This window comes from Ambystoma mexicanum, chromosome 2q (genome assembly GCF_040938575.1).
Source record: "Ambystoma mexicanum isolate Mex_15411 chromosome 2q, UKY_AmexF1_1, whole genome shotgun sequence".
Lineage (NCBI taxonomy): Eukaryota > Metazoa > Chordata > Amphibia > Caudata > Ambystomatidae > Ambystoma > Ambystoma mexicanum.
The window spans coordinates 463,940,269-463,967,045 of record NC_090924.1 but is presented as its reverse complement, the minus strand read 5'-3'; the positions used below and the strand labels follow the sequence as shown (position 1 = coordinate 463,967,045).

The 26,777-nt window shown below is 43.9% G+C and overlaps 1 protein-coding gene across 1 annotated transcript in view; it reads left to right on the top strand.

Moving 5' to 3' along the window:
• Nucleotides 1-26,777, top strand: part of LOC138569530 (cytochrome P450 3A29-like) — a 334,912-nt gene that overhangs the window by 301,215 nt on the left and 6,920 nt on the right. The window contains exons 9-11 of the mRNA XM_069647585.1: nt 7,461-7,548; nt 11,163-11,323; nt 15,187-15,413. Of these exons, the coding sequence (XP_069503686.1) occupies nt 7,461-7,548; nt 11,163-11,323; nt 15,187-15,413 (476 nt within the window). The remainder of the gene's footprint in view (nt 1-7,460; nt 7,549-11,162; nt 11,324-15,186; nt 15,414-26,777) is intronic.

The window sequence follows — 26,777 nt, the reverse complement described above, 5'->3', positions numbered from 1 at the left end:
TGCAATGTGCCTAACTTAGTTCAAAAGTGCATAAATTCCGTAGACAGTAAAGAGCCTCAATTGAACCCCAAATTGTATTTAGCCAGGGGGATATATTATAACTAATCTCTGTATATATGTAAGAGTTAGTTAGTGAGGCTTAAAGAGTTATGTAGGACACCAAAGTCACGCAGATCAACAATAAACAATATTTTCTGCGAGATGAAAAGGGTTGTACCTTAGTCCAGCCCAACATTTCTTTATAGAGAACAAACAGCAACCTGTGCTTGTCTCCAATCTGACCAAAATAGTCAACAACCGGTACCTAGTACAGCTCCCAAACGTATCGTGGGCTGTACTGGTATCTGAACATAGGTAGTTTCGACGATCAAATAACAATGTCTAAGCTGTCTATCTCTCGTCGTAGCAGGAGAGAGAAGGCTTGACAATCGTCTTCCTCAGGACAGGGCAGATTAGGTGATAAATTCTAAAATCTAAACATACAGATTCTCTACATTTGAATAATCAAGAACCGTCTGGGGCCACCTAGTACAAACAATAACTTTCTAGGACCACATAGTACAGATAGTGTCTTTTGAATTCATTCCATATATCCGATCTTCTTCAGTTAGTTCTTCCTCAATGCACCCAGATGTTTAATAAATTCCCTTTTGTTGATGTTCGGAAGTAAGGGTTGCATTGAAGATGGATATATAAAAGACCAAGGGAGAGAAAAGAAAAAGGGAAAAGCAAATGTAAGCAACACATAAATCAAAAAGTGTGTATACAAAATTTTTATTTTGATTAAAACATTCCTTGACCCGATCTAACAACCCCACATGTAGCATCCTCCATGCAGTTGAATAATCCTAGGTTCCTTAGTAATAATCCAGGATATGCCCCATACACTGTACGTAAATCAGACAAGGGGAACCCAATTAAATTAGTAAAAAGTAACAGGGGGGCTTATAGTCCCTATGTCAAAGCCATGAATATACCAAAGAAATTTGTGTAATCCAACATGGCATGGGAGAGGGAAACCAGAGTCAATATGAGAATCCACTATCATCCCGGTGGCAATAAAGCTAAAATGCAGAGTGAGAGACTTCCCGGCAGTCCCATACATGTATAAATACCTTTGAAGGGAAAAATTCCCATTGGGTATATTTCGAAAAATAGCCATCAGGGTAGAGAGAAGAAATAAAATTTCTCTTGATGACACTCCCCTGGGATCTTGTCCAGGTGCACAGTAGTTCAGGCTAAGTGGGGAGAAAACATCCCATCAACCGGTAATCCTGTGCAGATCCGATCCTGCATAGAAGTAAGGAAAAGAGATGAGCATGGAATAAAATGGGAAGGAGTTATAGAAGGGAGCCATGAGAAAATCACATGCGCTCAAACATATCATTCCTTCCTAAAAATGGGCCCTCAGTCTCAACGGCATTAGTAATAGACATGATAAGTGCAATAGATACAATGCTGGAAAAGCCTCTAAATCTCATTCTCCTCAGGTAGTACAAATCTACTCTAGGAGATATTTGTGGACGCTGGATACTCCACTCAAGCAGTATGTCTCCTGTAGCTCCAGAAGTCATTATATAACGGGAAAGCCAGGAGGCAAGACGAGAGAAAAAGAAACGGAAAGAGATTAGAAAATGAAAAAAAATGAAAAAAAGGGGGAAAAAAGAGAGAATACGTAATACGAGCGGTCGCAGAGCTGTCACCGTTATGGAGCCAGATTCGCTTCGTTACGGCGATTATTCTGCACACGGAACCAGTGGTAGCAGCCATTTCGAGCTGCGTTTTGTTACGGCGGCCACCCTGCACAAGGAATCAGCGTGAGCAGCTGTTTTGAGCTACGTTTCGGTACGGCGGCCATCCTGCACACGGAACCGGCGTTACTTTGAGGAATCTGGCTCCATAACGGTGACAGCTCTGCGACCGCTCGTATTACGTCGTATATGCCGACACGGTAAGATCGCTTCTATTTGGTCTGTATTTCTTTTCCTGTCGCTGCTTATGTGCCGAATTTATCGGATTCTGTTGCCTGTTCCCTAGTATTAACCAATGTAGGAAGAGGTAAGGGAAGGGGCTAGACTCCATTGTGGGTGCCCTTTCTCTCTTTTTTCCCCCTTTTTTTCATTTTTTTTCATTTTCTAATCTCTTTCCGTTTCTTTTTCTCTCGTCTTGCCTCCTGGCTTTCCCGTTATATAATGACTTCTGGAGCTACAGGAGACATACTGCTTGAGTGGAGTATCCAGCGTCCAGAAATATCTCCTAGAGTAGATTTGTACTACCTGAGGAGAATGAGATTTAGAGGCTTTTCCAGCATTGTATCTATTGCACTTATCATGTCTATTACTAATGCCGTTGAGACTGAGGGCCCATTTTTAGAAAGGAATGATATGTTTGAGCGCATGTGATTTTCTCATGGCTCCCTTCTATAACTCCTTCCCATTTTATTCCATGCTCATCTCTTTTCCTTACTTCTATGCAGGATCGGATCTGCACAGGATTACCGGTTGATGGGATGTTTTCTCCCCACTTAGCCTGAACTACTGTGCACCTGGACAAGATCCCAGGGGAGTGTCATCAAGAGAAATTTTATTTCTTCTCTCTACCCTGATGGCTATTTTTCGAAATACACCCAATGGGAATTTCTCCCTTCAAAGGTATTTATACATGTATGGGACTGCCGGGAAGTCTCTCACTCTGCATTTTAGCTTTATTGCCACCGGGATGATAGTGGATTCTCATATTGACTCTGGTTTCCCTCTCCCATGCCATGTTGGATTACACAAATTTCTTTGGTATATTCATGGCTTTGACATAGGGACTATAAGCCCCCCTGTTACTTTTTACTAATTTAATTGGGTTCCCCTTGTCTGATTTACGTACAGTGTATGGGGCATATCCTGGATTATTACTAAGGAACCTAGGATTATTCAACTGCATGGAGGATGCTACATGTGGGGTTGTTAGATCGGGTCAAGGAATGTTTTAATCAAAATAAAAATTTTGTATACACACTTTTTGATTTATGTGTTGCTTACATTTGCTTTTCCCTTTTTCTTTTCTCTCCCTTGGTCTTTTATATATCCATCTTCAATGCAACCCTTACTTCCGAACATCAACAAAAGGGAATTTATTGAACATCTGGGTGCATTGAGGAAGAACTAACTGAAGAAGATCGGATATATGGAATGAATTCAAAAGACACTATCTGTACTATGTGGCCCTAGAAAGTTATTGTTTGTACTAGGTGGCCCCAGACGGTTCTTGATTATTCAAATGTAGAGAATCTGTATGTTTAGATTTTAGAATTTATCACCTAATCTGCCCTGTCCTGAGGAAGACGATTGTCAAGCCTTCTCTCTCCTGCTACGACGAGAGATAGACAGCTTAGACATTGTTATTTGATTGTCGAAACTACCTATGTTCAGATACCAGTACAGCCCACGATACGTTTGGGAGCTGTACTAGGTACCGGTTGTTGACTATTTTGGTCAGATTGGAGACAAGCACAGGTTGCTGTTTGTTCTCTATAAAGAAATGTTGGGCTGGACTAAGGTACAACCCTTTTCATCTCGCAGAAAATATTGTTTATTGTTGATCTGCGTGACTTTGGTGTCCTACATAACTCTTTAAGCCTCACTAACTAACTCTTACATATATACAGAGATTAGTTATAATATATCCCCCTGGCTAAATACAATTTGGGGTTCAATTGAGGCTCTTTACTGTCTACGGAATTTATGCACTTTTGAACTAAGTTAGGCACATTGCACTTTTGCTTACATCCTAGGATGTTTAGTAAAATAATATGCACTTTAACTAGATATGTTTAGTATCAATTATATGTTTTTAAGCCGTTCTATTCTGGATTAGCTGAAGGGGTCGCAGAGTGGAGGAAGTTAGATTCAGGAGGAGGCTCCAAGATTTCTGGCTTCAGATGAAGGAGCAGGGAGAGAGCACAAAGAGGAAGGCCACAAAGAAGGGAAGAACGAAGGAGCAGGAGCCCCAATCAGAAGGATCCCAGTTTTTCTGGCATTGAGGCAGATATCATTGGATGTGCACCAGGCCTGGATGGTAGATAGGCAGTCAGGGATGAAAGAAGGTGCACGTGAGTCAGCAGGAAGTCTGAAAAAGAGATGTTGTCTGCCTAACACTGGAAGTTGGGGAAGAACGAGGAAATGAGGAGTGCCAGCTGAGCAAGGTAGATGTAAAAGAACCAGGGGGAGAGGATAGATCCCTGGGGGACATGACAGGTGGAGAAGGAAGTAGCATAGGAAAAGGTGCTCAAGATGACGTGGGAAGAGCTGTCAGTTAGAAAGGAGGTCAGGTTAGTGTTTCCTGGAGACCAGGCAGAGTGTCTCTTGTGTGTGACATTTAGGATGGTATTTGGAGCTATAATTGAGGAGAATTAGTGGGAAGAGTGTAGTGGTGGCATTTGAGTTGCAGTAGGATACATTGTGTGAATGGTTTTGTGAGGGATACAGTTAGGCAAGAGAGTGTATATGCATCACGGGCCAGTGTTTGTCGGACTTTATAGACCTAACAATGCCAAACAGGGTTCTCCTTGACCTCTTTCACCCTTAGCCTCAGATGCACATCAGAGAGGAAGCCAAGGTGTACTGCTTAAGGCAAATAGAGACGGTCACATGGTTGCACGTTTCAATGGTCAGTTGAAGAGCAGGCGGGTCGGAATGCTACAGTAGTGACTGCTGCCTGTCTTCCTTTGTGTAAGCCGGGATCAGGGAAGGAAAAGAGCCAGGTGCCTTGGTGGAGAGTGATGTGGGAATGGACTGGGACTGAATCAAACCTCAAGTCCGTGAGCAGCAGGTCTTCAGTTGAGCCTTGGAACAGAAAAGATGTAATGAGGAGCTGGTGGTCCGGGCCAATTACCTCATGTCTGCTACCTTCTTTGCTTTGTGTCAGCCGGGTTCAGCAGAGGGAAGGAATCAAGATCCTTGTTAGAGAGTGGCGCAGGAGTGGGTGGGCCTGAACCTCACCTCACTCCCAAATGTGGAGGAGGAGAGTGCTGTGAGCTGCTTTTGTTCATGTAGGTAAGCAGCCACAGAGGAGGGTCACATGCTAGCAGGGACGTGGATGGTCTATTGGGGAGCAGGAAGATTGGCCGGGTTCAGTATTAGCCAATAATCAACCAACCACAGCTGCATTCACTGGTTGCTAAATTATTTTTGTTTATAGTCTACACTTCCAAAACTTAATTGTTCAGCAAAGGAATGCTTACAATTTTAACCTGGTTAACATGTTTTCTCAACCTCCTTAAGCTTCTTAAGTAACAGAAGACAGTTCACCTTTTTTCAACATATTCTTTTGAGTTTTCTCTTGATTTATAAACGCGTTCTCAATTGCCCAACCTTTCAGAATTTCCTGCAGCCCGTTGTCAAAAGACATTCTTAATATTTATGAAACACAATACTCAAAAGGTAACATCAGGTGCACCCTAACCTTGAACTAGTAAACATTATAAATCCTTAGCATAGAATTCCCATTCCCTTCCTTAGGTAACCAGGCGCTCACCCTGCCGGTTTCTAACAATCATTTCAATTTTCTGTGGACATCGGAAAAAACGCTACTAGCCTTTCAGTAGCCTTTCACTAGCCGTTCAGTCAGTCCCTGGCCTCTCTGAAGGAATGAAGGATTCGTCTCTGTGCATCTAAATACTATTGGTTTTCTCAAAAGAATATAAACTATTGACCTGATGGGAAAAACAGAATGCTTACAAAATAATGCATTCTTTCTTTTCTGTAGAACCAGTTTACAGATTTCCTTAAAATTAAATTTGTTTCTTCAGACCTTTAGGGGTCTCTGACTATAAGTACAAAAATCCCAAACCATAGCTATGTGGAAGGCGTTCACACCTCTCAAGTCTTCTTGGGTGTCTTGAAATCCCCTCCAGAACCCAAGCTTTCGACTGACAAATCCCACAGTTTGTTGCATGGAAATGCATTGCCACACTTGATTTCATGGCTACACTTTCATTTTATCCGTTTTGTGTTGAATCAATCTGTCCTTTAAGCAGCATTTGGTTTGTTCTACATAGATATGGCAACATGGTAATTTAATGGCATAAGCATTTTATCTGTGTTATTTTTTACCACTGAAATTGTGGTCGTTCTTGACTTTTGTCAGATGTTTTATCTAAAGAATGTACTCTTTTGCCTCAATTATGTGAATTTAATAAATTCATGTACAGCTTCCAATGTATCAGAAATATTCTCTCGTTTGATTTCCATGTGATAAAAAAAGGTTTTGTAATATACAAGAGCAATTAAGCCACCATACTTTTGCCATTCTGTATGTTGAACGTGTTTCCACTCAAAATCATCTGTGAAAATATTTGAAAAATGTGTGATCCAGCAGACTGTCATGCAACGAAAACCTCAATGTTCTTAGCAATTGACAATGCACGTCTTGTGATTTGCTTGGTATATCATTTCTTAGGAACAGTATCTACACCCATTTGATGAGGGGAGTTCGTATGTAATCCAACCAGATGAGTTCTAGATGTTATCACTTGTTCCTTCCAAATGTTAGACAATTCAATTTTTAGGATATTTCCAATTCACTCTTCGTATCAACTGTTTACAAAGAGTATGTATGTTGCTATTGGTTCAGAAATGCTGTCAATTTGTGATATGATGGGCCCTCCTTGTGTATTAATGGACTACCTATGTATTTCTGGGAGATGGTAGATTATAAGTGTTTGGGATTACTTTTGTGTTGAAAAGGGGCAGTTTTGCTGGAGATATATCCTGAGCTGTGGACAGTTGTCAGTCCTGCCTCAATTCATTTGGAAACATCCAAAATAAGATATTGGTCAAGTCTGTAATGGCTAATGCCTGTCTTCCTTTTGGTGATCTAGGATCGGCAGGGAGAGGGAGCCAAGTGCTTTGGTGGCGAATGGCACGGGCGAGGAATAAGGTGCATCCTCACCTCAGGCCCTCCTAGTATGTCATGTCACTTTATAAAGTTAAAGAAACTGAATATTATAGGTGCTATTTACTAAGGTGATTTTACAGCCCTGCTTATCCATGTCGTGTGCCCCACAGAAAAGGCACCTGGCTCTGCCTGCAATCTCACAGGCATTACCCTCAGGTGTGCCTGTTGGATGAATAGCAAGGTAGAATCCCTAAGAGTAAATCTTGCTTAACCTACATGCTTGTAACATAAGCATACATTTGAATATGTGATGAAACAGAAAAAGGCTGATATATTCAAGACATTTTAGAAGGCCACCTGTGCCTCACATTCACGATGCAGTTAAAGTGTCCACTCCATATACCTTCATCTGCAGTATTGAACCCTCACATTGTAAAATATCAGTGCTGCCAGTGATTACTCTCTCAGTTGACTCTTTTGATGCACTTGCTGTTTGCACTTGAACCCCTCGTGGCATGTGCCCTTCGACCCCCGGCTTTGCTAAACTGCCCTCTCTCCCTTGGTGTTTCCAGGACCGAGTGGATTTCATGCAGCTGATGGTTGATTCCCAGGTAGCGGACACTGACCCCAAATCCGGCGGGGACCATCATGGATACAAAGGTAATGAATGCAGTGGCAGATGGGGAGTATGCCTGACAACAGTGGAACACGGATGCGTACCAGCACCGCTAATATGTACTCTCTGAACTGTTTTATCTTTTCCAAAGAGCCATGAAGACATGGTGATTGTGTAGAACGTTAGGCCCGCCATTCTGTCTCTGCGCATTGGTAGAGGCTGCCCTGGGAAAGCCTGAGGTGATGGGGCTCAGAGTGTTCTGAAGCTCCCTGCCTAGGCTGTAGAGGAGGTCCCTTAGCCAATTGGGAAATATCTGGGAAGTTGTGCCCATAATTCTAATTGTATTTTAGAGGATTTTTTCTGGATAAAAGGCTATTGGGGGTACTCCAATTTCTCTTGCATTACCTGCTATTTGGTTTGTATTCAATGTTTTAAGGATAATGAACTGAACAACAACATTTTATAAAATGGGTGCTATGGCATAACAATTGGGTGCTATGCTTTAACTACATCGAGGTGAGAAAGTTCAGCTATTATATATTTGCCGCTTGATGAAATACTATGTAAACAATGAAAAGAATTTTATTAACTGTGTGATATTTATGGGAAATAAGCTCATGTACTGTTTAATTTTCTGTAATTCATTAAATGTGTCAGGTTTGCAAACAAATTCACAATACAAAAAAGAACTTGAGCTGGAAGCAGCAGATAGACATGCTGGGCAGCCTAGTGGGGCTCTTAGATGGCCAAACACATTGGGCGAGAGCAGAGTCAAAGACAGTCACTGGTCTGCAGCCCTTTCATGACTGGAGACAGATCCTTGGTGTGAGGCTGGCAGCTCGGGCTAATTTTCTGACATGTAGTGTGACTCTTTCTCGACAAAGCATCATGGGAAAATCTCACTCGGGTCAGCCCCGTTGAGAAGGAGAAGGGAACGGCACAGGTTCTTGATGTTTTATAAAGAGCCTTTACACATATATTGTGAAATCATGCACTATTGTTTTATTTTGCATGGGATAGATTTTGGATCTACTGTTTTCAGTGTGGCCTTTTCATTTGTGTATTTTGTTCATGATGTACTCTCCAGGGGGCTACTATTGCACAACCCCTGTGCCGTACTGCCACTGCCTTCGAAGTGCTGACTTCACTGTCAGTCGCCATTGGTGCCAATGAGGGCAGAAGGGAAAACGAACTGCTAGTCTATAACCTGATCCCTCATGGGCCAGGGTGGAGTGTCCCTGGTTTGCAACACAATCCTGCCAGGTTTGCCTCCCAAGTGGATCTTAGCATCATCCTCGTCATATTAACTAGTCGAGAGAGAAGAGGCAGATGAAGAAGTAGTCACAATATAACAGATCCCTCCTGCTTCTTACCAATGCAACAATAAATCTAAACAGGTTAGCACATGAGTAGTTCATTGTCAGGTTTGTCATGCATACCACCCAAACAACGACCACTACATTCCTTCATAATTCCATGAAGGTTCTCACCTCACCTTCCATCCCAGTATTCTCCAACAATATACATTTTACAAAAGGTGTTTGGGATATTTAAAGAAATCTGCCACCAAACCAAGAATCGCACGCTTGAGGCTTCATGAGATAGTTGGCCCATTATCAGTGACTCTGCGTTGATAAGAAGAGGTCCGCAGGTAAGTAACGGCATTATCTAAGGTAAACCCACCGGTGCATCCATCCATCCATCTTCAATCACTCTGAGAACACTCAGACACGAATCATCCATTGGGCATTCCACCATCCACAGCTTCACACACACACACTGACAGCAACTCCTAGGCACAACCAAGGTCTCCACACTGCTCCACCGCCCACGAAACCTACCCAACCTAACACACTCCCAGCCTAGCACAACAACACATACCCAGCGCACCATACACACACCAACAGGCAGATACTCTCTCAAGACACTCAATGCCCCATATCCGGTAGCAACACATGTGCAAGCAAACATCGATCATACATATCCTTGCATCCTCCCATGCACAGCTGAGCATGCACAAACAAGAACGGAGGCAAGTACACATGCCTCCGTTCTTGAACGTACACATGAACACACACATGGCTGCCCGATGCGTACACTGAGCACCCGCACAAGGCTAACTTGACTAACCTTCACACCTCTTTCCCCGCCTGCCCAAGAGGTTCCTGAAAACGCAGGGTCCAGAGAGTGCATGGGGCGCAACAGCTCACACGCACTACCACCTGGTAAAACGTGTAGGATAGGGCCACAGCAAGAACGCCACTCACTGATGCCAGAGTGTGGCTAGGCAAAATATCGACTTCAATTTCTAAGGTTGGTTATGGCAGCAGGCTCCCCGAAAATGGTGGAAAATGTTAAAGGTGATATTAGTTCAAATTAAAAGTGCAGCAGAGGACTGCTGCCCAGGAGGGTGAGTATGCTGGTCTGAGAGGCACATAGCGCAATAGGACACCATACGTCACAGATGACAAAACACTATGCGGATCAACCCAAAACAACAAATAGGAGTAAAACAACGCACTATTATTTAATACTTATGTTTACTTCACAGGATGTGCCATTACTACACCTGCATGGGGCCGCCTAACTCGCGCCCTGCATGTTTGCCATTTAACACCATATAACACCTTCTATTAGGTAGTACTTTCTTTATTATCACAACAGGAAAGGGCGTCACCACTGTTGGATGACCCTGCCCGAAGACGCGCACAGCATGTTTGTAATGTAGGGTTAATAGAAGAACGTTTTAATTAAGAACACCACTTTTAATTCTTCACTGCTCCTTAAATTGCTCCCAACAGGCAGGCAATTACCACGCCACCATGCATCCGCCTTAACACGCACACACCTTTCACAATACAATAACCAACCTTAGTACATTTCTATGTAGCACAAGTATTTGAGACTACTTTCCTTTTTTGACAAACTAGTGAATAACTACTCAACATAACACAACAGACAAATTAAATGGTTCTCTAGAGCCTAATTTGATAATGACAGAGCAAGGGAAATCCAATCAGATTTCCCTGAGATGAAAAGAAATGAAACCATCCAGTTTTGCAAGCTCTCGGTTTGGCACATCTGAAACATCAAGCTTTAGAGGAAATAACACGTTTGTGATCATTCCACTGTGAGGACATTACTTTAATGGGAATGAAAGTATAATTGGCATTTATAGTGTGGCACCTCAAGCTTTGAAGCCTCTAGTCAGGGTTGTCCAACTCCAGTCCTCCAGGGCCGGATCCATGTTGGATTTTCAGGATACCCCTCATGAACATTCATGGCATAAATTTGCATGCAACAATTCGAAATGTATGCATGTGTCTTTCTCATGAATATTAATGTGGGATATCCTGAAAACCCATCAGGATTCTGGCCCTCGATGCCTGAAATTGGACAGTCCTCAAGGTCAATAATAAGGAAGGCACATGAGCGGAAATAGTCTAGGGTTAGCACAATTTGTCAGAGTGAAGATATGTTTCGATCTTGCAGAGTTTCAGATGATCGGCATGGGGTTAGCTGGAAAGTGGAAGAATGTTCCCGAAGTGGGCTCCCTGCATCCATGAAACACTTCAGACATTTGGGATCCTCGTGTTGCCAAGGCATTTAGCTGATATCATGCTTTAGTCTTGCCTAACACATGCCCTTTTCTTTGTAGCCTTAACCGATTCTGAGATTCTGGCACAGGCGATTGTGTTTATATTTGCTGGCTACGAGACCACTAGCACTACCCTCAACTTCATGTCCTATAACCTGGCAACTCATCCTGACATCCAGAAGAGGCTACAAGAAGAGATAGACAAAGTACTACCCAACAAGGTAAGCAGACGTCCTGTTTAGGAAGCTAGAATAGGACAACACTGTCCCTTTAAAAATGTGTTGGGTCCACCTGATCGTGTTGATGTAAACCTTAAATGGCACGAAAGGTAGTGTTCTATTTGCCAGCCAGAAATCTTGGCATCGAAAAGATGAAAGAACGCTCAACAGTGAAACGTACAATCATGTGAGCAATGTTATGTTGTCTATTGGCTTTCATACCGCACTCAGCTTCCATTTTGTAGGTTCTTTTGGCAAAGAGGCGAAGGGCTGAGTTTGGTTAGCGGGGAAAGAGGAAACATACGAAATAGCTTTGCTCTTGTGTTCTTGAGTGCATTTCAGTACCCAAGTGTTGTGTGTGGGTTTGTTTATAGGTGGTTTGTGGGAAGAGTGCCAGAGGTATCTGTGACCAGCGGTGAACCTTGTGTGCCCGTAGCATGAGGTTGTGCTAATCGGTACTATGCTATACAAGTTGCTTGGAGATGTGTAGCGTTCTGATTTTGATGTCTGTTTTGAATGGTGCCCAGTTGCCACGTGTTGGTGGCTTAGTTGTATTGTGTGGTGGGGCAGGGAATGTATGCATGTTAGTGTGTGAAGCAATCAGTGGAGCCTTCATGGGCCTTTGGAATGCCCATCTGGTGTGGCCGTGATAGTGGGGCACCTAGCGTAGGTTAATTGTAAGAAGTCCTAAGTCTCCCTGGAATGCGCTGGTGTTCATTGCATTGGATAGAGTGCAGTGTGCTGTCTTAACTCCGGCTAGAGAAAGACGAGGGAAAGCATACAGGAGCAGCCAGCAGTGGGTACCAAGTCAACAGAGCAGTGAAATTACCCCAGATAAAACTGTGAGTACAGCAGGGTAAAGTTACAGTGCAATACATGGGAGATTCACAGTGGGACACGTGGAAACAGAATCGGAGGGAACCTGAAAAGTTCCTGCTCCATGGTACTTATGCCTGTTAGTTCCAACACACAGCATAGTGACTATATATCATGACCTCTATAGTTAATCTGTGTTTAACCTAATCCATGACATACCTCAGAATTAACATAGGTACTTGAGGGAGTGGGGGGCAGGTTTGTAAACCCAGTGTTTGTTTTGTAACTATTCTCTCCTTCTTGGAGGAAACCTTGGGAGGGAAAGAGTGACATTCATGATTTCACTAGCCGAATACTGTGTTAGCCAGTTAAAATAAATGCAGATCATTTAAATAAACAATTGGTAAACATCCAAGAATTCCTCAAGTAGGTTAATGTGTATATTTTGATGCCAAGTTTTCCGGACCATATGTGTCTCCTTCGGCAGAGGGCTTCCTGTTGTGGAAGGATTCCTTTAGGTCCTTAAAGCAAGAATAACATAAATTAGTCACCTGAAGGGACATCCTTACAAGATGGTAGGGTTGTTCAGATCATGAATTCATTCTCCTCCTAAGCTCAGAAAGAACATGAACCTAGAAGTATGCAAACAAAGTTCCTCTTGTCAAGCACTGAGGTTATTCATCTGATCTGGTAAGAATTGCAACAATCTGGAAGGAAGGTGTGTTGATCATGGGTGTCTGGTTGTTGCAATGAAGCATGTGTTAGCCAGTGATGTCAGAGTGCTGTGAGGTCAGTGTGGAATGTAGTTTGTGTGATTGTGCGAGTGTTCTGAGGATGGACGTTGCAACTGAGAGCTAGGTGTGTGTGGATGGCCAGTGGTTTTGTCCAACGGTCTCTCTGTAGATCCTTGTCTATATATCAACCTACCTGTATTTTCACTTACCTCTTTGTACACCAACGGACATTAAAGTTTCCTATATTGATGCCTGGGTTAAGTTTCTTCTGTGGCGGACAAGGTATTTGTATTAGTACTTTTATTGTTCTTTATATAGCGCCTTTATCCAAAGCACTTTAAATAGAAGATCAACGGTACATAAAACAGTGGTGGATGTCATGGTTCAGCAACAGCTGGTAACAATCAATCAAAGAGCTTTACATAGGAGATCAACGGTACATAAAAACAGTGGTACAAATCATGGTTCAGCAACAGTTGGTAACAATTAATCAGGGTACTGAAGCAGGTGAGTTTTTAGGGAGGAACGGAACAAGGAGTAAGAAGTAATAGAGCGAAGACACAGAGGGAGCATGTTTCAGTGAAGAGGGGAGAGGAGCTGAAAAGAGCGAAAGCGGGATGGAGCACAAGGAGGATGGGGAACAGTCATTCTAAAAAGATCTGAGGAACAGAGAGAGCGAGGAGGAGAGTAGAATGAAAGAAGAGATGTAAGATAGTTAGGGGCAAGTCCATGGAGAGATTTATAGACTAGGCAAAGAAAATTGTATTTAAGCTGAGATTAGAAAGACAACCAACCAAGGGAGGTTAGAGAAGAAGAGATTGAGTCACGATACGAGAGAAGACAGAGTGAGCGAATAGACGAGTGATAGATTTAAGAGGAGCAAGACATGATTGGTTGCAGGCCAAAGAAGGTAACGGAACAGTAGAAAAGTCGAGAAAAGATTAACGATGAAATAAGAAGGTCCATCCTCAAGACAAAATGTCAATTGAGATATCTTTCGAAGTGCTACGTTTCTCCCCATCAATCAAATAATGGATGGGATGATAGGATAAAGGATGACTGACCGTTTACGCTTTTTAAAACATTAGTATAGAAAGGGATATTCTGCCTATGGTGTAGCTCTGTAACCTTCCCTTCATTTTTAGCAGCACCCATAACGCACCATAGAAATGTTTACTTGAAAAGATGTGACCACCACTTCATTTGTACGTCAAACTGATGTATCAGCTAAATCCTTTGAGATTATACTGAAAGTAAGGGGAATCTCTTTACAAATGTGGCATTTTGACCACGTTTGGAAGACCTACCGACTGAGATCTTGCATACATCTCACAACATATTTTTGTGGTCTCGTTGTCAACATCCAAAGGCCCCACAAACGTATCCACCTTGATGTGTGAGGATTTTCACGTTAAGTGTTAAGTTGCCCGTAGGAGAGAACATTGTATGCCCAGCTTCCATAGTGGCAATTGGCCAAACGGATACTATTATTCATCGAGTACCAGTCAAAACAATCCAACTTCAGAGACCAAAAACGAACAGTCAATTAAATCTGCATCCAATGTATTCCTTGACTCCAGCCTCTCAAGCTCGATCTATGGAGTTGATGCCTGGGTCCATGTGAATCCTGTCCACCGCCCCATATCCATCCAATGAGTTATTGTGTTCAACTGAATCAATAGTATGAAACCGGTATTCCATTGGGCCCAGCCAACACTCTTTATGTTGAGACATGGATGGGATTTGTGGGACATAGTTGTCGGTCACTGTAACACTAACTCATTCATGCTCTGACAGGGGTTAAACTGGGTGGTGTAGACAATTTCAAATTTGGGACTTGGTGGTAGACGTAGGTGAATATTGAACAACTTTGAATGCTCATTTTTCCCTTTTAGAAGAGTCTCATGGGATTGAAACTGGAACTTAATCCTTTTGGAGTGTCAGATCTTGTTTTTCTTCCAAGGCAACAAAAAGAAGTTGGAGCGACTGTATTCAAGCTTGACAAAATGTTGTCGTATGACAAGTAAAAAAAAAAAGATAGTCACCTGTCACTTTTTACATTAGTGATGCTTCTTTTTATATATAAGGAAGGTAAAAAGTTGACCCTACTAAGATTTAATTTTGCAATCAGCAAATTACTCCCATATGTGTGCAGAAAGTGTTTTATTCACTGATCCATGTTAACAGCACATTTGTGTATATTCCACGGGGAATTCACCCTCAAGGCCGTAACTTATATCTTAATTGAAGTGTTTCTAAACAATAGATACGCAAATAAAACCTTAAGTTGCAATTTCCTCTGTGTTTTACCACCAGGCCCCTCCCACGTATGATGCCCTGAGTCAGATGGAGTATCTCGACATGGTGGTCAATGAAAGCCTGAGGCTCTACCCGCCAGGAGGCCGAATCGAAAGGATCTGCAAAGCGACCATAGAGATCAATGGGTTGACCATTCCAGAGGGCACTGTGACGATGATCCCCGCCTATGTCCTTCACCGGGACCCCGACTATTGGGAAGAGCCCGAGGAGTTCAGGCCCGAGAGGTACAATAAGAGAAGAGCCAGTGCTGAAAAAACTTTCTACACACAAAACATCCTTCGCTGTATGATGTAACATACTTTGAGAGTGTGCAGAAAAACGTGTGTCTTGGTCCAGCAGTACTCAATACTATGCGCAATGAGGAATGCATGATTTTCCAATTGAACTGAAAAGGTCAGTTGTGTTTGACGGGTATATCTGCACCGTGTATTGCTAAAAGAAGCATGCATGCACAAAATAAGAATTATGAAGATTTCTCGCATCTCTCTAGGCAAGTGCAGGATAGCCACTTAGCGAATGCACTACCATGCAAGACTATTGTAGGTGCTCTAATCGTCTTGGGAGGATATCTTAGGGGCAACATGCTCGCCTTGGAAGCAAGAGGATGCGGATCCCCGGGTCCACGCTTAGAAACCTCTGGGTATTAAGCGCGTTAGAAATAACCTATCATATAATATCACCTGCGTGGTAAAGGACAGGGTAGCCGGGGTCACCTAGCAACAGTGGCATAAGAAGCAGCCAAGAACTCAGATTTAAGATATTTTTATCTAGGTGTCTCAAACAGGATGGGACAAAGTAATAAAGATCGGAGATGCAAATTAATTTAACTCCAAGGGTATCTTTCGCCCAGGGACCCCTCTTTCTGGCTAAGGTTGTGGAGTCAGTCACTCAGTTCTACCTTCCTCATGAAGGGATCACAGTCTCTCAAACTTTCCAGGCTTTTCAGAGGTCGCAGCACCCTGTCCAAAAACTAAACCAAAATGCTTAGTCCCAGGTTTAGGGTTGCCCACACCATTTTAGTATCCCCAGCAAGTTTCGTCCCAGTCTGTAGACTCCCCTGCATCTCTTCAATCAGGGAAACCTATTGTTGGAACTTCTCCGTAGCAGAGCATCAGCTCTGGGTCCGTTATGATAGTTGCAATTGGGTGGTGATATTGTGATGGTTGGTTGATACACAGAGGAAGGTGCCCTCAACTATCAGGAGCTGGACTCGGGTCTTCCCTTTCATCCTGTGCCTTCGACTATCTGATCCTATTTTTCTTTTCTTTTTTAATTTATTATGGTTGAAATACATCAACCTTTACAAAACACTATTACTAAAGTTACTCATCTTTTCATTATAACAATATATTAGTTCATGAAAAAGGCTTCTAACAATACATTGTGAAGCATGGGGTCTGGCATGGATTCACATGCTCATGAATATTAGGTTTGCTTAGGTTAGGTATAGGTTTGCTCTGAACGGAAAACCTAAATATATCAGATTGTCCTTTTGTGAGACTATAATCTTATTTATGACCCAGGAAAAACAAATCCTCTTTCTTGATCTAGTAAATTCCAAAATATTAAACTTTTGCGGATTGATTTGCAAGCAATTATCTGCAACATATTTGGCAAATGCGAAGAGCACCCTATGCAGACCTATTCGAATGCAATCAAAAAACATAAAATCGTCCACATAAGAAATCCATCTAGGTCGCTGCTCACTTAACTTAGGTGCTATCAATGAGACCTGACCCACAAATTTGTCCAAATCTGCCACATACAGATAGAAGACGCAGGGGGCAAGAATGACCCCCTGCCTCAAACCCACCGTGGGTTCCATCTTCCGTGAATGATTTCCTTCTAAATCTAATCTGACCATAATAGTGGAGTGTTCATGAAGCCTAATCAGGATTCTCCAGAAGCCATCTGGGATTCCCCAGCCTGTCAATTTTGCCCACACACAGTCACGTTCCGAATAGGATCTACTGATGCTGCAAAGATCGATTCATATTTTCCAAACCAGGCAAGATAAATCCATTCAGCTAGGTTCCATGGCCGAGCCTAAACCCAGTTTGTTGTTTTTTAATTATCCCCATTTCTGCTGCCCAATTTTCAAGATGTGAAAGTGCTATGGACGCATATATCTTGCTACCTGCGTCCATTAGCATTATGAGCCTATAATTCTTTGGTTCTGATCGTGGTCCTTTTTTTGTGAATTGGTAATACATAGGAGGTTTTCCATGACTCTGGGAAAGTATTGGTTAACAACATTTTGTTAAAGAACATATCCAGCATAACAGCCCAGAGGTCAGGGGCCGATTTAGTTAGAATGTCGGCGCAAATTACATGAGGCTCCAAGGCCCGAAACTCCTCCATCTTGGACATGGTAATTTGCTTGTTACCAATTGCAGGATCACTCTATGTAATTTAACCTCCATCTTGACATTTTCATAGAGACAAACAAAAGAGCACACAACCTAGTTCAGGGTATGTAGGATGGAAGGGTTCTGTGCATCTCCTGCTATTTGATCTTTCTTCAGGAAGGAGAGACATTCCTCTTCCCGATCGAACGTAATTCAGATGCCCCCTTGCTGTTATCATCAATCTCATCCTCCTGCCAGCTCAGGGGCATATCTGGTGGATTCCCCCATCTGCATACTCATGCCCCTCGCCTTCTTGCAAATCACTTATACTTATGCCTAGTAGTTACATGTCCAAGAACGGCTGCCTTCTCCCACTGTTGAAATTCCAATACGATTTCCCATTATTTAGGTTATCAAAGAAGGCAGTTATCTTTGCACGTTTATCTGCTGTATCTTGGCACATGTAAGGCTCCCCTTACTCAGCCCACTCATAGAGGCTGCTGTTTCTGTCATCACGCTATGCTTAACCATTTTACACTCAAGTTTCCCTTGCATATCTATCATGTTTAGCCCACTTGAGGAGGTTACTGCTTCCGAAGGGTCTCTCTGTGTATGTGAGGTAACCATACTTTTGTTTTGTATGTCGGCCACTCCACCACCCTCGTCTGCCATCTCAACAGCCTCAACCACAGGAGAGGCAGGGACGGGAAGGCTGCATGCTTTCTCAAACAACTCTGCTAATCCTTTTTGTTTTGCAACTGGCATGCCCCTGCTAAGTAGATCGTACATTAACTAGCAGCAACAGTTAGTCAGCAACAGACAGCACTCACGTTGGCCCGCAGTATATACAAATCCAATACGTCTGCTCCTTTCCACGCCTCTCTACAGGCCTGTCTGCAGTGCTGTCTGCACTCACCGGCGTTCTGCGCTCTCCCAGGGATTTTGAATGCTGGCAGCGTTGCTGCCAATTAGGTCTGTGTAACAACACAGAGACACTACAAAAAAAAAAAAAAACAATAGCCTCTGCAGTGCTATCTGCACTCTCCAGCACTCTGCGGCGCTCAGTGCCCACCCAGAGATTTTTAATTCTGGGAGTGTTTCTGCCAATTGGGTCCCTTTAAGAAAACTCTAACACTACAGAAATGCCAAACACCAATGGCCTCTGAAGGGCTGTCTGCTATTGTAAGCTTCCTGTCCTCACTCCTTCCTCCTCCTGCCTCATTCACATGCCTTGAGCCAATGGGGCCCATTGGAAATGTCCTCCTATATTTGGCTATCCAAAATACGTGTTCCTACTCTCTGCTCAGTCTCCTTTGATACCTCGCTCTGCCAACCCTCTCAGTTTGTTCTTGTCCCTTTGAATTCCTTTTTGTCAGCTTCCTATTTCACTTGGGCCTACTGGTATGTCTATTTGACAAGCTTTTCTATCTGTCCATTCTCCTCCTGATACTTGCCTGTGGCATCCTTCTATTCCAACCTCTGCCCTATGTTCGATCCCCTCCGCCTTCTGATATTGTTCAACACCAGTCTCCCTGCTAGTCCCCATATCCTCCCCCTGATATTCTCCACCACTGACCTTCTCTTGATTCTCAACCTCCACCTTCTGGTGTGCTCCACCTCCAATTTTACGATATTCTTTGCCAGTGATCTTCTCTCTTTCAACAAGTTCCTGTTTTTTAGTATTGTCCACCTTAAATCTTCCTTCTATTCGCAGCCTCCTAATCTTGGTATGCTCTGCCTCCACTCTTCTCTCTCCACCCAGTCTTCAACTGCTCCTCCACCGCGTTCCCCCCTTTGTTCTAACAAATTCCCCTTACAATTCATTCTCCCCTTCTGGTCTCAACATTTCACATTCCACTTCCTTCTGCACCTCTGGTCTCATAAACCTTTTCTAGTTCTTTCTCCTACTATGGTCTGACAAACTCTTTCTAATTCTTTCTTCCCCTCTAGTCTCAAAAACATTCTTCTTCTCTCACTGGTCCCCTCTCCAACTTCTTATGTGTGCTCATCATCTTCTCAATTTCTCTTTCCAGCTCCAGTCCTTCTTTCAGGCTTCCACATCCTTCCCTCTCCAAACAGCATCAATCTTGAACACCTATGGTCCTTTTAATCGAGGTAACACATCATACTGTGGATGGGACGGGGAATAACTCTCACTCTAAACAATAAGACTGACTCAGGAAGTTGGCAAATATCTCTGTTTTATTAACAATGACCTAAAACTGGGAGTTCAACAGATGTCGCACAGCATAATCTCAAAGCATTTAATAAAAAAGCATTCTTATATAATAAAAATGTCTCATGTGTGACGTCGACTACATGGCAAGCAAGAAAAACCTATGTGGGGATGTGATATTACTAAGAGGAGTATCTAAGTATATTTTCTGTATGGGATTGGATTGTGATTGGATCTCTATAGTCAGGTGGACAACCCATGCCCTCCCTTAGTGCAAGTCATCTTCAACAGTAATTACAAACACAATATCTCATTGGCTCTCAAACTATAAGGTTTTTCATTATATGGCCTTCTACAATTGGTTGGCACGCATGTACCTTTCTGGAACATTTGATTCTCTAGCAGCACATAAACTAGAACCCCAGGTGCTGGTGGGTGAACTTGACCGTATCTCCTCACCCAATTAGCCCATCATCTCTCATCACTCATGCCGTCTGCCATGCAGATTTGTCTTTGAACTTGGCCTTGTAGTAGCTTCTCGTCTCTAGGAATACAAGGGAGTGTGAGCATGTTCTTGTCAAGGTACAGGTCTGCATGCCCACTTCTATTTTCATCCTGAGCTGACGTGATCCGAGACCGTGAATCAGCCCATATTATAGCATTTAATTGTCTTGAATAAGGGAACTTGGCACTCATGGTGTTCTCTCTTTGCAACTTAACAAGGGATACCTCGGTGTTCTCATGTTCACTGTTCAAGGACTGATGACCAGTTTCGGCTGCTTATAGCCTTTGACACCAGGCCAAGCAGTCTTCCTTTGGTCCATCTTCAAGCTTCCGCTTATTTTCTTGCTGCGACACACAGCTCATCAGTCCTCTTCCTCCACTGGTTGAGCTTACTAAAATTGTGGCATCGAATGTCCAGTTTCTATGTACACATATATATATTGGCGGCACCGCCCGCAGACTATTCACTAAGTAGAGCCAGCCTTTTTTATGATTACTTATCCTACTTGCATCTGTACAGTTTATAAAACGAGTTGCATTTTCTTCAGTGCTTTTCACACATGCAATCTTCATTCCCTGCATGGAAGTCTTCTCGATTCTTTACTTCGCCATCAGATTCTAAAAGGTCTTATGTCCTTTCAGTGCATCACGCTCACCTCAGGAGACCGCCATCTCTTCGGGGATCCTTCACATATGGCTTTCTTAGTGGATATCTTGTCTCAAAGGCTCTCAGTGTAATAGGTACCATTACTGGAGTTACACATGTTGCGATTTCCAGTTTCCAACATATAGGCAGAATAGGGGCAGGATTTCCTGCAGAGGCATTCGGCTGCTCCTCTACATCTCCACTCTCCAGAATCCACCATAGCCTGGCTGGGAACCTGAGTGTTTATTTAGGCTGGTGACTGCACACACTGAGCTGGACTATGGGCAAGTACTTGGACTTGTGTGTGTGTTTAGTTTTGGGCTGATTTCGGATTGGCTTTGCTCTCTGAGAGCACCTGGCGCTGATTGGCTTGATGGTGAAATAGGGATCTGAATTAAACCTTTCACCTCACCTGTGATGGCTGGGATGAGAGCTTACGACCAGAGATGCGGCACTCTGGTTTCTCCATGTGTGCTGCTCATCGGTGCCAATTTGGAGACTATGTAATCTCCCACCCTGGTAGGTGCTTGGGAGGTGAGGGGCTGTGGGGTTTGCAGATTGACTGTACCATAAACCTTGCAAACCTGCCAGCAAACTAGGCAGGTTTTCGTTTTGGCACCAGGCAAAGGTATATGTGGGCCCTCTGGATGTTTTTGGGTCTGGCTAGAGAGAGCTTTACACTCTCTCCTTTCAGATGTGGGACCATAAGGTTGCAGCATGTGATTGTCCACAGCACTGTCATGGGGATCCCAAAGAATTCCCTCACTACCAGCATTGTGGGGCACCTCCCTTAATACACCCTACGACAGGTAAGAAACATCATGTCATCTCTCTCCCCTCTTTCCTTTTCTTCCCTGTTGGCACATTCTTGGAGTTGGAATGGGGCCTTTTAGGGAGGTCAGTGGAGCTTTCTTTTTCCATAAAGCCAGCTTGGGGTCAATCTGAGGTATGTCTATAAGTTGCATGCCAGTGTCCTTTGACCCTCATGGGGTTTATCCAACCAGCTTCCAACCCCATCATCTACAGTGCCCTCGGAGACATGGTCTAGGTGAGTGGGTCTTGGGAGGGGCTCTCTCGGAAACTGATCTTCCTAGGACTGACCTGCTGGGGTTTGATGGGTTAGGTACATAGAGTTGTTTCCCAGGCCCCTGGATTCCTCTCCAGGTTGCGAGCTGGCAAGGCATCCTGTAGTATCCCATCCTGAAACAGAAAGAGAAGGTCTTCAGCCCACCACCTGGGGCTTCGGTTTACATTGGAAGGTGTCTGAGTCTGGAGATGGGTCACCTGCTTCTCTGCTGTTATCTTCCTGAAGGATCCAGCTTGAATCATATTTATTCCTCCAGTAAATCCTTTCCTGTGTGTTTGGAAGTTCACTCTGCAGTTTCTCTGACATAAGCGTTTTAGGTGTGTCTTGGCTTCTGTAAGCTCAGGGGCTCATGTTATGGCAGGAATTGGGCTGGCTGTGGACCTGTGGCATGTCCCCAAGTAGGCCCTCCTGGCCTCCTCTATGATTTCAACCTCTGCTGCGCTGTCTGCTCCAGGACTCCCCCTGCTCTGGGGGTTCCTTTGATTCCCCCAGTGTCCTGCAGTTCTGCTTTCAATCTGCCAGGGTGGATGGTACCTCAACCCTAGAGCCATGAGCCAACACTCCCAATGTGGCCTGGATCCTGGTATTCAGTTCTGCTCTCCATCAGGGGAGACCTGTTTCCCCTGTCCGCCATCTAGGCCTCTGCCTTCTTGGGCTGGGCTCTACTGGGGCGCATCCCTCTGCCTTGGGATCTTCTCCACTTGGTACCAGAGATCGATATGGAGGTGAGCTACCATTTCCCCAAGTCAAATATTGATGGGGATCCGGGTCAGCTTGACTACCAGGAGGATCACTGTTCTTGGTGATCCTCTAGGCCCAGGATACTGGAGACCATTATCCTCTTGCCTGGCATGGTTTACGGGGCCTCCACTATCCTGGCGATCATTATCCCTTTTGCCGCGAGAGTCTCTCGAACCCCAACACCACCAACTTGACTGGTGGAAAAATCTGAAAGTGTGTGGCCCAGGGGCTCTGAGTGGTAGGCAACTGAGCAACACTAATCTGGGCAGAAAACCATAGCAGAGGTACACATCCTGGTCGACTAGGTATGTCCTCAACGTCCCGGATCATTGCTCTTCTGAAGTGGGAACTTGACCCACCCACAATCCGGATCGGAAACCAAAGTTCTGGGAGCAGGGTGGGATGGGTTTCAACTAAACAGTAGACTCTATCGTGAACCTATCCACGCCCAGAAAGACACGCATAAATACTCACTATCACTTTTAAAACCAGTACAACCTGAGACCAAGGGAGCACTGATAAACGCCTGCTCCATGGTAGCCCACGCTACAGACATTGCCGACCTACTCTACAATGAAGACTTGGACTTCTTAGCCGTTACTGAATCCTGGCTACATCCAACAGCAGGCCCCGCAATTATGTTAGCCATACCAGATGACTATACTCTACTAAGACTCGATCGTACCGCCTCTCGAGGCGGAGGTCTTGCCATTATAGCTAAAACTAAATTCCCTCTGACCATTGAGTCACCAGCCAACATAGGATCTTGTGAATCCGTAACAGCAAAGTTAACCTTATCTAGTACACAATCCATCTCCATTCACCTTATTTACCGACCACCTGGCCCCTTGGGGTCATTTGAAGAAGACATCACAAATATCCTATCAAATAAACTCGAGAACTCCTCACAAAATATCGTATCAGGAGACTTTAATCTTGGTTTTAGCGACCCCGCAGATGCTAACGCCACAATAATTAATAATACCTTAGAGGAACTGGGCTTTACCCAGAAGATCATAGAGCCCACTCATACCAAAGGTATAACTCTGGACTGGCTAGCTGTGCACAATTGCCCAGTCCTGATCTCTTCTGTACTTCCACAGCCCTGGACAGACCATTACCTGATCTCGTTCACCCTAGAGGCGACACCAGTGCAAATTGACAGTATAGCCCCAGATGTTCAGACTAGAAATAAAAAGAACATCACCCCTGAAAATTTGATCCCATTAATCGCACCGACCTTGAATGCCATTCCGGACCACACAGATCCCTTAATGATGGTAGACATATATAATAGAGTCATGCTCTCATCTCTTGATGCCATAGCCCCACTAAAGTTAAAAAAGAGCAAACCTAGAAAACACATCAACGCCTGGTTTTCTCCTCATCTTAAAGCCCTCAGACAGGAAAAGCGACGCTGTGAAAAAATTTGGAAATCACTCCCCTCAGAAAAAAATAAGAAAAACTTGAGTAGACTAGCCTCTCATTATAAAAAAGAAATCATCCTGGCCAAACTAACGTCCTACAGCACTCGAATCTCACAAGCCAAATCTAACACCAGAGAGCTCTTTACAATACTAAAAGAGGTTGAATCTCCCATCCAAGCTCCTGACTCGTGCCTCAAGGATAAAAACTGGTGCACGGGTATACAAAATGCCTTAGCTAACAAAATCTCCTCTCTCAAGACAAAGATAAACATTAAAAAAGATTCCCTTCTCTCTTCCACCAAACCCAGTATCCCCACACCTAAAAAGATACACCCAACTCAGACACACACCCCTGTGCACATTCCCCATTTTAACTTCCACAGAGTATCCACCAAAGAGGTAGAAAAGGTCATTCTCACCCTCAAACCTTCGAACTGCCATGGGGACCTATGCCTCGCACAATTGATAAAGGATGCGGCTCGTGATCTCGCACCATTTATTGCCAAACTAATAAATGCGTCATTCACATCAGGCAGCGTACCTAACAATCTGAAACAATCATGGGTCCTCCCCCTGCTCAAACAACCGAATCTAGACCCCTCTACTCCCACTAATTACCGCCCCATCACTACAGTAACATTTTTTCTTAAAATCCTCAACAAAATAGCATACCAACAAATCCAACATTACCTTGAGCACTTCCATCTCTTAGGAGTCAGACAATCGGGCTTCAGGCCTCAACACGGCATCAAAACCGCACTCATAGATGTTAAGGCACAGATAGATGAGCTGAGAGATCAGGGTAAGGTGGCACTATTGCTACTTCTTGATCTCTCGGCTGCCTTCGACCTGGTCGACCACGAGATCCTATGCGACCACCTTCAAAAAGCCGCCCACTTCTCTCAAGAGGCAACTGACTGGATCCAATCCTTTCTAAATAACCGCACGATGAGTCTTTTCCCTAATAGCAGCAGCCGACCCAACACCCATCACCTGTGGCGTGCCTCAGGGATCTTGCGTCTCCCCGACCCTGTACAACATCTTCACGAAGCCCCTTTTTGATGATCTAGATGGTCTGGGTATCACCTACACTAATTATGCCGATGATACCCACATCCTCATCCTGTTGACGGGGGATTATGACAAGGATTTGGCCTTCGTTAACAAAGTGTACCTCATCATCCAGGCATGGATGGCCTCACACGGTCTATGCCTGAATGATGACAAAACAGAACTCCTCATTCTAGGGTCCTCACATAACCTTAACAAACTAGACCAAAACAACTCCTCCTTCGTAATTGACAGCAATAAGATCACGGTAGCCAAGGAGGTCAAAACCCTTGGCTTCTACCTAGATTCCACTCTCACCTTTAAAAAACAAGTTAATGCTATGGCATCCGCCACATCTTATACATGCAAACTCATCAGAGCAGCCAAACCTTTTCTCTCTCCGTCTAACTGTATCACCCTAGCCAGGGCTCTGATCTTGTCCAAGTTGGACTATTGCAACGCACTTTATGTAGGATGCAACAAATAAATTACGAACAAAATTCAGATCCTTCAAAATAACGCCCTAAGAGCGGCCCTCAGTATCTCTAAGAAAGCCCACATCTCTGATTCTAGAAGGTCTGTCAACTGGCTTTCTACCAAAGACAAAATATTCCTCAAATCGGTTTCTCTGACCCACAAATGCCTCCACCAAGCAGCCCCTCAATACCTCATCACTAGATTCACCAGACCTACTTCCTCTCGCCCCTCTAGAATGACCAACTCCAATCTCCTCCTGGTGCCCAGGTTTAAACGGTCTATGTCGGGTGGGAACAGCTTTCCTGTTAAAGCAGCACAATACTGGAACTCCCTTCCACCTCCTTGCAGGGAGGACCTCCCCTACCGCCTATTCAGAACTTAGACCATCCATTGGCTTAAGATTCATGACACATAACGACCTCATGCTCTCTTGCCGCCCTGATGCTCCACCACTATGATTGTAAATATGTACATTTAGGTTGTCAACTGCTCAGTGTAGATACCTTTTCAAGAGACAACCGATGTATTGTATAAAGTACTGCTTATATTGTATACTTCTGTAACCTATGCCTCATTGGCGTGCATTGTTTCTTTTTGACGTGTCCAGCACTGTAACCACGGCTGGACTGCATTCCCCTGTATGTAACTAAGCCTTGCAATCCTCTTGTTGCCTCTGCGCCTTGCTACCCCTTTAGAGGTTAGGTGCGCAATATAAATAAAATAAATAAATATCAAATGTGTATTTTTGCTTTATTGAAACTGAAATGGAATTTCCTCCCTGGACTTGGCTGAGCAATGTCTGGTCCAGCTCCCGTGGCTAGCCCTAGACTGCCCCACTTCTGTCACAAGCTGCCATTTACCAGCAGTGGGACAACAAGCAGCCAAGACCAAGAACTCAAATTAAATATTTTTGTAATTATGGGTCATGTACAGAATGGGAACAAATAGTAAAGATGGGGAATGCAATGCATCTTAACTCCCCTGTGTACTTTCCCACTGGGTTGCTCCCTTTGCTGTAAGAGCCTGTCTCTCAGTTCTTTCTCCCTCTCCATCTCTTGTGAGGGGGTCATAGTCTCTCACACATTGTGAACTTTCCAGAAAACCTTTGACACTGTAGAAAAATAGTGCACGA